This window comes from Mercenaria mercenaria, chromosome 15, assembly GCF_021730395.1.
Source record: "Mercenaria mercenaria strain notata chromosome 15, MADL_Memer_1, whole genome shotgun sequence".
NCBI classification, from domain to species: domain Eukaryota; kingdom Metazoa; phylum Mollusca; class Bivalvia; order Venerida; family Veneridae; genus Mercenaria; species Mercenaria mercenaria.
The window spans coordinates 39,940,860-39,955,046 of record NC_069375.1 but is presented as its reverse complement, the minus strand read 5'-3'; the positions used below and the strand labels follow the sequence as shown (position 1 = coordinate 39,955,046).

The window sequence follows — 14,187 nt, the reverse complement described above, 5'->3', positions numbered from 1 at the left end:
TCACTATATAAAAGACTATAATTCTGGTCTAGCTGAATGAAATCCCAAAGAGATACATTTTAAGTAATATATACATTGAACTGAGAAGCAAAAGGGTTGGGCCACAAGTTTTTTCAACATTAGGGACGGCCCTTACACAAATTTCAATTAATCAAGGACCATATCTCTGGTCTGGCTGGGAGAAATCCCGAACAAAACTTCACAGTCTATGGAACAATCCACTCATGTTTGACTCTAGTCAAAAACAACTTGAGATGTAAGCAACACAAACTTGTATTCCATTTATGCTAATGTTTTACTTAATCAAAGGTCATAACTTTTGTCTGAAAAAAAAGAAGAAATATCTCAAACAAAACTTCACAAAAGTCAGTGTGAATAATATTCCTATAATGTTTCATGACCCTAGGTCACCTTTAATACGTCCGACACAAACTTTTTTTGTCCTTTAATGTATAGTTTTGACCAAATTAAGGGCCATAACTGTGAGCTGGCTGAATAAAATCTCCAACAAAATTAAAGGTGCACAACTCCGCATACTGAATATTGATCCTGTAATGTTTCATAATCCTGGGTCAAATAATTTTTGAGATACATGCGACACGAACTCATGCCCTTTTAATTGATATGTTTTGACTAAGTCAAGGGCCATAAATCTGGTCTGACTGTGTAAAATCTCAATAAAAACATCAGGTGCACAACTTCACTGGTTGAATAACAATCCTCATCGTCGGATACCCACGGTTGCTGATTACGCTAACGCTTCATACATCATAAATGGAGGTAACGGAATGGATCACCCGTGGGTATCCGACGATGAACAATCCTGTAAGGTTTGATGACTCTTGGTCAAGTACTGTTTTAGATGGGCAACTCTAAGTGTGCCCCATGACCCTAAAATAATTTGGTTTGAGTGTGTGTGTGTGTGGTGGGGGTGGATGATGCACGGGGCACAGAAAGAGAAATAAAACACAGAAAATAAATAACGAAAAGTAACAAAATATAAGAAATGGGGTGCAACGAAGGTCTAACGAACACTTTGTATAACAAACGTTTCAAGACATCGATAAAATAAGTACGACTAAACGATAATTGTTGGGTAAACGATCTGCGTATTAACCCTAGTTTTCTTACGGTTGTTAAGAACACTTTTGAAGCAAACTGTGTGCTGTTATCTATTAAACAAAGCTAAGAGCTAAGATATAACTCATTACATCTGACAATGCGCACGAACAGGTTACATAAATGACCTACTATGTCACATTGAAGGAGAGTTATAACTTAGGAAATAATCATAAAAGGTAACTTGTTTTATGTATTTTCATTCTTTCAATCTTTCCCTTTTTTGGTCTTTTTCGAACATTTCAGATCTGCTCAAGCAGAAACTTCACTTTTTGTTTTCACTAGAAGGCATAATAGAAAACCAAAAAAAGCAAACAAAAACACACAAAAAAGCGGAAATCCGCCAAATACCAATTGACAAAGCTGCATTGCTTTTAAGTGTACTTAAGCATATGATCAGGATAAACACGTTCTACTACATACCCCAGTATATACGCTACTCCTTCCCATAATAAACGCTTCCAACCGTTGAAAAATTTTATACCTGCACTACCGTATACGAGTATAAGAACTATATATTGTTAGGATATATATATATACTGTCGTAACCCCATAAAAACATTTCCCTCTTTTTGTCATATATGCATTACTCAGGTAACGCAATCCAAGTGTCCATGATGCCTAAAAATGGTTGCATTGTGTGCTGTGTTGGGTATAAAAAGACGAAATTACGAAAAGTAAGTTAAGATGGTTGCTAGAGGTCAACCGAACACTTTGCATCGGAACAACGTTCAAGATATCGCTAATTCGACACAAATGTGGATAATACGATCCATATGTTTTACGGTTTTAAGTTAGATGTCGGCTTTATTATAACGAAACTAGGCACATAAACTCAATAATCTGAAATCAACAAAAAATGACTACTTATGACTCATTGAGTTAATCTGATAATCATTTGATGTTTTATGATATCTCAACTGTTTAAATTATAAGATCTCTAAGAAATATGCTTCACCAGGGCATAATTGACAAAAATGCTAACGAAAAAGCGCAACACGAATGGAGTTTCGACCATGCATTGTTATAATGTATACTGCGCAACTATCCGGCGAAACACTGTTTCATACCCCAGTATCATATGCTGACTCCTTTATCATAAGCTATTGGAACAGTTGAAAACTGTTTATGACATGCATGACATGGATACGACGTATAAGACGACTTATTATAGTTGGTTACGGATATATCTATATTACTGGTCGTAAACCCGACTAATACATTTCCGCTCTTTATGTCAATAGGTCATGCGATCCTACAGTGTACTACAGACACAAGGTATTATTGTAATGATATGCATTATTACTTATATATGTATAACGCTGGTACAAAAGTACGATGTTCTAGCCAGTACCCACCGTGCATCGGAGTGCACTAGGTCTTTCCACGTCACAGCTGGAAGTCTGCCATTATGACATATAATTTTCGTATAACGTTAGCTAAACCAACTAAACGATAATTATTATTTAGATCTTAATTAATTATGCTCAATTAGTAAATTATAAAGGACCTGATTCCTGCATCTCAGCATATGAGGATGTCGTATGGACTGATGGTCCATGTGTCGCAAACCATATTGTTATCTGCGGCTCATATAGAATTCAATTTTATTACTGATAGTATAATGCAGAACATATTGCTCCTAGTAATTATTGATCTAGTGCTTTTGCACTATTTAATTTACAGTTAGTACTAACAATTTTATTAAATTAAAATGCAACACATAAACTCTTTTAATGTTAAGCCTTGTCCTTCAGTCTATAAACAAATGTTATTGCAATTGCGTCAGGTATATTCGGGAGAGCATTCTTTAAGAACGTCGGTAAAATGTATGATTAAGATATTAGTATACACAGTAAGTGTGAATACTTTAGGCCTGCTTTTTTAAAGATTTTAATATATTTACATTAAAAAACAGAAATGCTTATCATATTCTCTACTTGTACGCCGGTTGGGCCCATGAATGTAGGAGAAATGCTACAAAGCTGGTGCTAGTTCTCAAACTAGATGACTATTTTGATATAAATACTTCCAAAGACCTCTTCTACGATAGATTCATGTCCTTTTCGTGGGCAACAAATAAGTATAAGTACAAAACACAATGGGAAGGGTAAATGGTCCACAATTATAACTGTAATACTGTTTACACCGGTGCTGAGGAAATACCAAACAACTCGTTTTTTAAAAGGTACATACCTGAATTTCAAAGTATATGCCCGCAATCGTTTCTTTACTTGCCGCTATATGTTGTATCGCTTGCAGAAATCTAACAAAATGGCAGGGGTTTTCAATTTATTTCAAGAGATTAAATTAGTATATATGGTGGCTGATTTCTACCATTTCGTGTTGGCGGCCGGACGAAAACACGACAACACGAAAACTCGACAAAACCCTAATTTGTCGAGTTTTCGTGTTGTCTTGTCGGCGGGCCGAAAACACGACACATTTTACGCGAAAAGTCGACGTTTAGAGGGCGCCGACACGAAAATTTATCTGTCGAGTTTTCGTGTTGGCGGGTATAAATATGTCGTGTTAGCGTCCTTTATTTGTCGTGTTTTCGCCCCGCCGACACGAAAACACTACAAATACTTTATCTGTCGAGTTTTCGTGTTTTCTTCTTTCTCCCCGCCAACACGAAAACGCGACAAATACATTACTTGTCGAGTTTTCGTGTTTTCGTGTTTTCGCCCCGCCGAGTTTTCGTGTCGGCGGGGCGAAAACACGAAAACTTGACAAATAAGGTATTTGTCGTGTTTTCGTGTTGGCGGGGCGAAAACACGACATCACGAAAACTCGACAAATACCTAATTTGTCGAGTTTTTTGGTGTCCGCGGGGCAAAGACACGAAAACACCACAGCACGACAAATGAAGGGAGCAAATACGACAAATTCATACCCGCCAACACGAAAACTCGGCAAATTAATAAATGTGTCGTGTCGGCGCCCTCTAAACGTCGAGTTTTCGTGTAAAATTTATCGTGTTTTCGTGTTGTCGTGTTTTCGCCCCGCCAACACGAAAACACGAAATGGCAGAAATCAGCTACCATAGGTATATAAAATGTTAAGGCAGCCAGCAATGATAATGATTCATTTCAACTCTTTTTTATTTACTAATTGAAAAGAATTATCTTTTTTGACTTTCTCATCCGTCATATGTATAACACCTTTGTTACTGTTGCTCACGGATATCAGTCAATCAGTCACGAGAGAATGAGAATAATTAAAGTGTTTGTATCAATTAAAACATGAATAGAATAAATGCACGTGTTATCGTATGGCATGTTTCTAATCATTTTAGTCGTGTGTAATACAAAATAGCCGTCAATGCAGGTCGCCATGTTGAGCAAAGTTGGAGAGACCAGAGTAATGGCAACTGAATAGGCCAAAATTTCTTAGTTTCTTTGTATAAAAAGCAGTATCATTTAAGCTATCTCGGTGAAGCATACATTGAGTGTATTTAGCCATTTCCATAATGATTTGTCCCGATACTCTGATTCATGTTGAAAAGTTCTATATTCTTGAGTGAAGGTATTGATCATAGAAATTAATTCTATTTGATTCAGTAAACTGCTACAAAAACAACAATACCAAGTACAGCTCTTGTTTTATTCCATTCTACACCCTGAATAAATAAGCTATACAGCTACCATTCTCAACCTCTTCACATGGGTTAATAGCATGTCCGTACCGTGTCCATACGTGAACATTTTTGTACCACTTACGATAATATTATGTCCGCTTTATCTATTTGTGGTTGCATGTAGTACCATCTACGACTAAATGTAAATACACTGATAAAATGTCCAAGGTCTTTATTAGTCACGATTATGAAGCAAAACATAAAAAAAGGAAGATATCTTTAAATGAATAGACACGTTTGTAACCCGCTTATACATTGAAATAAATAAGCAATTCACAAAATCGCAGCCTGAACTAGCTGTTTGCCTTTTAATTGTTAATTTTTATGAAACTTGTAATAACCTCCATTTAATAAAAAAGTTTGTTTGTTTGTTTGGGGTTTAACGCTGTTTTTCAACAGTATTTCAGTTATGTAAAGGCGAGCAGTTAACTTAATCAGTGTACCTGGATTCTGTACCAGTACAAACCTGTTCTGCGCAAGCACTGCCAACGTCCCCACATGAATCAGAGGCGGAGGACGAATAATTCATACACCATGTCTTTTATCAAATTGCCACGGAGAACACGAAGTTCAACCCTGTACGGGGATTTGCGCTATTGAGCTAACCAGACAGGCTCAATACAAAAGTATTGAAAAAGAGATTAATTTTTTTTTGTTCAATATAATTTGCAGTTTTAGCTTTGCATTTTATAAATATTGAGATATTTCAACTACCTAAATTTTAAACCAGGTGAAGCTTCGGAAATCATCTGTTCTCAGTCTTGGTTGCAGAACGGAGGTAATAATATTTTTACAAACTTTCTTATTAAATTTGGCAAAATAGTATTACTATATGTTTATTTAATTTATACTTAAAATAACCATTGTATAACCAGGATAGGAAAATCAAATTTTAAAAGTACATCCAGAGAAAATCTGACGTGTATTAAGAACTCGGTGAAGACAAATAAATATAAATGATAAGCTGATTAAGTTTTGAACAAGTCATCAGTTGACAAAAAATTGATTAACCGCCTTTGAAATTCGGCAGTTCGACGAACAGATTGAATTATGTATCATATTAGAAAATGATTGAAGTTTTGAAGGTATGGTGCTTGACATACTTCTTAAAATGTAGTATAAATATATTCTTTTTTAAGTAAAATATGATATGGTAAAATAAAGCTTAAGCTGTTACATACGACTTGTATAGAAGTAAATTTTAGCTTCTATATACGACATCGCGGTTTGTATAGAAATAAATTTTAGCTGTTACATAAGACATCGCGGTTTGTATAGAAATAAATTTCAGCTGTTACATACGACATCGTGCTTTGTATAGAAGCAAAGTTCTGATAATTTTTATTCGTGTTAAAAATGTCTCAAAGAATTAAGTTTCAGACACACGAAGTTGAGAGTTAAAAAGACAGACGTGTATGAAGTGTCTGCATACTAGTATATACAATGTAAACAATAATTGTGCTATGAATTACACGAGTGTCTTGCCTCAAATAAAAGTCCTTGAAACATGTACATATAAAGTTTGTTCAAATTTAAATGTTCTGAATTTCAACACTTTAGAAGAAGAAGGTTATAGATTAAAGTTATATACTATGTAAAACTATGTAGAATACTAGTTCACGATCTTTGCCTATCTTATTGTGAAGCATAATGACTTGACCATGTACCCTTGTAAGGTACAAAAGCAATATTTGGAAAGGAATTAAAACATTTTGTAAACGAGTGATGTAGTGTTGTATGCTGGTGTTACACTTTGTACCTTTTTTACTGAAATTTTGGTTTAAGAATAAACTTAGAAGTGGAAAAAAAAGTTCATATTCAAGGTATATTTTCTAGGTTCCTTTAGTCCGCGCTTTGTACGGACTTCGCCTGCGAAATAAAAAATCATCTAGATTCACTTGCAAGTAGGTCGCGTTTATATGTGTTTGACACTTAATTTAAATCTCAATGATTGGACAATATGTAAGAATAGTGGTCTAATAATATTTAACTTGCAACGCCAGTTAGTACGTTCATACCCTGAGAAACGTATAAAAGAAATGTTCAACTTGGCAAAATTTGACCAATGTAAACTGTTTGCCAAACTTTATTATGTTTTTGTTGATTAGCGTATTCAATCCAGTACATCGAGGACATGGCATACTTGAAGCATGCTCTTGTCGCAAAAGCGTTAACGTTCACGAAATTGTTTGCGTATGATAGAGCGGCAGTGTATCACATGTAACACTGTTCTAATTCTGGCTGTAATGGACGTTGTATGCCAATTGAAATATAAACCCAAATATAAACATTTGTGTTCCTATGATATTTCTGCTTTAGCGGTCTAAGCAGAGTTGCTTTTCGTTTGATCACATATTTTCCTATCATAGTGAAATATTAAGTCATAACTAAAACTATTATTAATCGATTTTTTTAAATACATGCAAATTTGCATACATATATTTTCAAGTTTTGACTAATGACTGTATACTGAATATTTAGTTTCCAAAGGACAAACGTTCTGAATTTTGAATAAGTTGGAAACTGTTATTTTTTTCAGGGAATAGAGTTTTCAAGCTGATATTTACTGTTTGTTGCAATGGCGATGGCAGAATCTTATCCCGGGAGGTCGTCTTTAACAAGTTTCATAGAAAAACTCGGGGGTAAAATCAGGAATGAGTTTAATTTAGAAGGTACAAACGGCGTTGTAATGTTTGTGAAAAATAATGTTGAAAAATGGAAATCCATTCCAATCAATTTAGCAGTCATTGGTGAGACTGGTGTCGGAAAGTCAACATTTATCAACACGATCCGAAACTTACTGGACGACGACGAAGGGTCAGCCCTCGTTGGTGTAATACAGACAACAAAAATACCAACACCCTACAACCATCCTGAGAATGAAAATTTAAAAATATGGGACCTTCCTGGGTTCGGCACAGCGGATTTCCCAAAATCCACATACATGAAAAATATTGAGGCGGAAAAATTTGGTTTCTTCCTTATACTTTCTTCGTCTCGTTTTAAGTTAGACGATGTATGGCTTGCTAAAGAAATCAAGAAAACCAACAAAACTTTCTTCTTTGTTCGGACCATGGTAGATCGCAACATAAAAGATGTTAATGGCCGCCGCACAAACAAAATACCCGAAACCAAGTTACTTGACGATATTTCAAAGGAATGCCGAGCTGTACTTAGGTCTGGAGGCTTTGATGATGCAGATATAGGTCTATTTTTGATTGACAGCCATACACCGAACAGATACGAATTTGGTAAGCTCGGTAGAGAACTCATTAATGCTGCACCAGAAAAGAAACGAGATGCATTAACGCTATCAATAACGACATTGACCAGCGAGATGATTGAAGAAAAAAAGATACTTCTTGAAAAAAGGATCTGGTATTTTGCCGTATCATCGGGTGTCGTTGGTGGTATACCAATTCCAGGACTTGGAGTAGTTTTTGATGCAGCTCTCCTTGTGGAAGAAGCTATCCGATATCGGAATCAGTTTGGTTTAAATGAAAAGGGCCTACAGAAAGTAGCAAAATGGTTAAAAAAAACCAGTTGAGGATCTAAAGTCTTCTTTAGAACTTAAAAGCCCTGGTATTTCTCTGACAGTGAAAGGTATGATAGTGTTTTTTCGAAACTATGTTGGAGCTGAAGCTGTTGAAAACGCCGCAAGATATGGAATTCCTATCATAGGGAGCATATTGGCAAGCGGAGTGTCATTTTGGTCCACACGCAATTGCCTACAGAAACTACTTGAAATGATGTATGAAGACGCGATGAAAATACAACAAGTTATACTGGAAACGCTGACCACTGAATTATGAATAAGATGGAAACAATTAAATATTAACTAAACTTTTCAACACTTCTCAATTATCATTTTATGTATATAAAAGATACCGTGTTTTCGGAAGCAATAACTGTGAACTTCATTGTGATATGAAAACTAACTTTATTTGGAATTCAAACTGAACTGCAAATACAAACTGACATTACTAGGAACCGAATAAACAGGAAATGTACATTGCTATAATTTGAAATTTTACTGAACAGAAAATGAAGAATGACGTTAGAATCCTTAGACAGAACAGAAATTGTAATATTACCTCATTAGGCTAATGGGGAATTATAGCGAACAGAAAGTGCGAACAAACATTCTTGCATAAAAACTACTTTTTTCACTGGATCCGCCCATGTATAAACGGGAGAAAAATCGTGTGCTAACAAGACAATTCACGTGCTGTTAATACATGATTTTTATTTTTGAAATGCTTTGCCAGGGACGTATGTTTGTATTTCTGTGCAGACTGATATTTGGCATCTGCATCTTGTTTCTTCCATAATAACCTCTTCTTGTAGCATTATAGATACAATGTAATCCGTAGTAGCCTATGTTTAGCTGTATCAGTTTCCAACTCCAAACGTACTGCCCCCATCAATGTACGCACTAGCTTCTCTTAAGAGTTTACTTCCTTTACAAAGCGTCTGTTCAATTATTGTAAATAACTGTGGATAAATAAGTATCGCGTGTAACTTGTGCTATTGCCCGTTTTTAGGTATTATATTAATGATTTTTGTTAGTATCAGTCGGTTTGTTTTTACCTGATTTTTCGCAGAATTCATATAATAAACCTGGAAAGCTAGTCACTAGCTTCGTATTCATCCGTACTCTGTTTGTTCGTACTCAAAATAATTCGAATGTAAAGTTGTTATTCTTAAAATAATTGTGTTCCTGTTTATCAAATTTTTAAGTTATATGCAAAATTATGTGTAATGTAACGTTTGTAATAACTAAAAATAAAAATAAGATGCTCAAAAACCTTCAAATCACGCTTTAAGTAGTTTTGTTGTTATGTGTGCCCCGGTTATGGATATTTAAAACATGTTTACCGTTTCCAAGAACAACAAGAATGGTAAATAAAAAATGTACCGGAATCGTCAAGTCATCACATATGAAAACAATGCATTTAGTCGTCGTGTAATGTTTTTTTTATGCAAGAATAGCGACAATACACGTTAAATGTATTAACGCCTGCAGAAGCCCTTGGGTCTCGGTCACAAACAATCCCGCGGGCTTCTGCAGACGTTAATGCACAAAATACGTGTATTATCCCTACAATATCAACATTCTCATGAGCAGAAAGTACAAAGTGGCATTAAAAAGAATCGTATAAAACAAAAACAAAATTATCAACAGATATTATCGAGAACATTTAAGAACAGAAAATGCAAACTAACATATTTTGAATACTAATAAAAAAACAACAAAAAAACAAAAAAAACACTAGCTTACATTATTGACATTACTAGGAATCGTATTGAAAGTAAAATGTAAGAACGTACCATATAGGCTAATATATAAAATTATTATGTGCAAGAGATGAAATCTTTGAAAACAGGTACCATTTTTGGGAATCCGTGCGAGCAAGATAAACATACCGATATTATTAGAAACAGTTATTTGCTCTGGGTTGACCACAATAAGGAAGTGGTTACGCGGGAAATAGTTCCTCTGTTTGATGGTGAATATTGGTGAATTTTTGAGTGAAGGTCCTGCTCTAAGTGTGACCTTGACATTGGAGCTAGGGGTCTGGATCTTGCTCATGACACGTCGTCTCATTATGGTGAACATTTATGCCAAGTAATTTCAAAATCCCTTAATGAATGGCAGAGTTATGGACCGGACACGAAACATACCATGTTAACGTTTGACCTCTAAGTGTGACCTTGACTTTGGAGCTAGGGGTCTGGGTCTTGCGCATGACACTTCGTCTCATTATGGTAAACATTTCTGCCAAATTATTTCAAAATCACTTTATGGCTGGAAGAGTTACAGTCCGGACAAGAATTTACCGGACGCACGCACGCACGCAGGGACGGACAGTGCGATTTTAATATGTACACCTTTTGGGGGCATAAAAAGGTGAAAAATTACTTCATATAGTTTATTTAAACATAAATGTTACAAATTTATGTGTATTGACAGTACTTAAACCATTTTAGGTTGAAAGATCAAACGGGGATATAAAAATAGAACAATGGTGGATGGGTGGTTTCCCTTGTTTTTTGTTTTTTTAAAACATTTCAGGTCTGAGACACTTTTTTATCAGATTTACAATTCAAATCAAATATTTTCCAGTGATATTAATTTTTGGAGGAAGGCTTTTCTTTACAATTTTAATTCGAGGTGAAAGTTTGGTCTTAAAAGCCATCGGAATCTGTTATTAGAAATAAAATTTAAATTTTGAGGGAAGAGTTTAAAAACTGGTGACCTTGACCTTTTGACCATCTTACCTCAAAATGAATAGGGGCATATTATAGGCATTTCCTACATTAACATTCCTTCTATGTTTCCTAATCATAAGCCAAAGCTTTCTCAAGTTATCGTCCGGAAACGGTTTAAATGTTCTGGATTATTTGATCTACAGACCTAAAGATCAAAAGGGATTATTTGCTTGCCATGATCAACCTCCGTATTAAGTTTCATGATCATAGGCCCAAGCGTTCTCAAGTTATCTTCTGGAAATTGTTTAACTGTTCCGGGTCACTGTGTCCTTGACCTTTGACAGTCATATTGACCTCAGAATCAATAGGAATTATCTGCTGGTCATGATCAACCTTTAAGTTTCGTGATCCTAGGCTTAAGCATTCTGAAGTTATCGTCCTGAAATTATTTAACTGTTCCGGGTCACTGTGACCTGAACTTTGATTTACTGACCTTGAAATTTATAGGGGTCATTTGCTGGTCATGACCAACCTCCCTATTAATTTTCATCATCCTAGACGCAGGTGTTCTTGAGTTATCATCCGGAAATTGTTTACCTATTCCAGGTCACTGTTAACTTGACCTTTGACCTGCTGACCTCAAACTCAATAGGGATTATCTGCTTTTCATGATTAACTTCCCATTTATGATTCCTTATCATAAGCCCAAGCGGTCTTAAGTAATCGTCCGGAAACAGTTTAACAGTTCCGGTTCACTTGGACCTTGACCTTTTTCCTACAAACATCAAAATCAAAAGCGATCATCTGCTGGTCAAGACCAACTTCCGTATCAGTATTCATAATCCTAGGTCCAAGCGTTCCTGAGTTATCATCCGGAAACCGTTCAACTGTTCTGGTTACTGTGACTTTGACCTTTGACCTACTGAGCTCAAAATTAATAGGGTCATCTGCTGGACATGACCAACCTATCTATCAGCTTTCATGATCCCAAGTCCAAACGTTCTTGAGTTATCAACCGGAAACCGTTTAAATGTTCGGGGTCACTGTGACCTATGATTACACGTCTATGCTAAAAATGGATAGGCCATGCTATATTTTAGATTAAATGAACAAAAAGGTGAGAACTACCGTCTATTTGACATTCAGAGGCATTTCTAAGAAAACATTGTATGACTTTGAATATTGCAAATTCTGACTTTTTCTAGAACTGCATTCGTTTTTTCTGTTTTTGCTTTTCTATTCAAAAGAACATAGATACATTTTAATTATATCAAATGTAGTTCTTTGTTCAATTTCACATTGACGTTCTTAATATAACGGACATTAGACATGCAAGCAAACAGGTAGAATAAAACGAATGAGGCATAATTTAAAGTAAGTTTTTGTACTCTCTGGTATCTATGGAAAGCCTCAGCTGCCTGTTGATTTTACTTGTCGACTTCAAATCACTGTCTGAAATGGTCGGTTATTAGTTTAATATATACATTTGTTATACAACAATTTATTCTGTGCATTCACCAGATGGTAATGTTAAGGGAAATGAGTGTTGGGAGAATGAAAAAGGGCTGTTAGGGGTGAAAATGCTCTAGATGCTGTTTTGGGGCGAGGCTTAATTGGTGGTCGAGGTTTGTTCTAGAAGGAGTGTTGACTGTTTAGGCAGCGGTGGGGATGAGGACATGATGGGACCGGGGAATAGTTGCAGGACAGGTGAAGGCTGGTTTGGAGGGTCGGATTTGGGGCTTGGTTAGGTTGTTAATATAAGAAGGGGCGGGGCGCTTATTTTTGGAGGGAGCTGGTTATTGAAGGTAAACTCTGCTTACATGTATCTTTAGGGTTGTCATTACGTATTGGATTGGGATCATGGAGTCCTTTCAATGTATAATGCATTTTTGGTTAAGCCGGGGTTAGAGAACGTGAGAACAAAAAAAACTTCATAAATATTCAATTATTAATTTTCACTTCCAGATGTACATTCGAAATCACATCTGTGTAGATAAAGAAACGTTTTTTGTTTTTTTTGTTGTTGTTGTTGTTAATTTTTTTCAACCTAGCCGTGGAAAGGTAACTTATATGGGTATGTTTGTCATGTACGTTTTGAATTACTTACAGTTGGTGTCCAGAACAGGATCCCCAGTAGTAAATGGAACAGCGAAGCACTTCTCTTATTATGAAATACTCGTTTTCTTGTACTGAAACTTCGTGTCTAATATAAAGGGACTCACAGTTTGATACGAAACATATTGCGATGTTTTTCATGTGTAAAAGGTAACAAAAAATTAATTTGTCATTTTGTTCGTATATTCTCATTTCTCTCTTTGCATTTAATAGGAATATGTCATATAATACATGTAGAAACAATTGCTAAATTGGTTGCTTCACGTATATTTATGACTCAAATGACTTTAAACAACCTATGAATTACAAACTTGTTGTTTTCACACGATGTCTCTGATTCTCAAAGATGGCTTTTCATTAGTGGTGTCCCATCACCGAGAAATTGTACACAGCAACTTTCGACTGCTGGGTCCCGGAGTTTATTCCATATGACAGGCATACTCAGTATTAATCACATTAATCAAGATGCCTTCTGCAAATACACTGAGTAAATGTATATATATGGTTCGTTTGTATATTTTCTATGATAATTTACATGAGCATTTTTATTTTTCACATATCGTACCTTTTGTTGTTATTGCGTGTATTAGGATTCATCTTGCGGGGCCTACTTTTATATACACTGTCCCGTAACCCGCAACATGGCGGGAGTTGTGAGTGATGTCCTACATGCACCGTTTAACGTTAAAACTCCTGTGTGGTGTTTTTGCCACTGACCGTTCCAAGTCCGTGTATTTTTGGTATTAATATCAATCATATATACATCCATGCAAACACTGCTATAGGGTTTCGTTTTAGGAAGACTGCATTCAAGTTGAAACTATAGGTTCTTTGTCCTTGTTTTCATTGATGTATCTTTCTGCGAAGTTTTATGGATTTATATGTCCTGAGGACATAGTGTACTACTGCTATTTTTACAATAAATGTTTTCCACATAATTTAACATGATAGTCTCCTAACGTCAAACTTTCTACTAAATGTCTTACAAATGATGTCCAAACTTAATCGTTTGCTGAATGACTTCAACAGGACTGTTGTCTGGAACATTTACATGATAAAAAAAGAATAAGACATGATAAAATGAAAAATAATTTAAAGCG

At 35.5% G+C, this 14,187-nt stretch overlaps 1 protein-coding gene across 3 annotated transcripts; it reads left to right on the top strand.

The window, feature by feature from the left end:
* The first annotated feature begins 1,177 nt into the window (after positions 1-1,177).
* Positions 1,178-9,578, top strand: LOC123551849 (interferon-inducible GTPase 5-like). 3 transcript variants are annotated; one of them, XM_053525067.1, is made up of 2 exons: positions 1,178-1,298; positions 7,299-9,578. In XM_053525067.1, the coding sequence occupies exon 2, from the start codon at positions 7,338-7,340 to the stop codon at positions 8,304-8,306; it is 969 nt and encodes a 322-aa protein (XP_053381042.1). In that variant the 5' UTR covers positions 1,178-1,298; positions 7,299-7,337; the 3' UTR covers positions 8,307-9,578. The 3 variants fall into 3 exon arrangements, with proteins under 3 accessions (XP_053381042.1, XP_045197018.2, XP_045197026.2); XM_045341083.2 differs by lacking the exon at positions 1,178-1,298 and adding an exon at positions 5,323-5,537; XM_045341091.2 differs by lacking the exon at positions 1,178-1,298 and adding an exon at positions 5,756-5,844.
* The last annotated feature ends 4,609 nt before the right edge of the window (positions 9,579-14,187 follow it).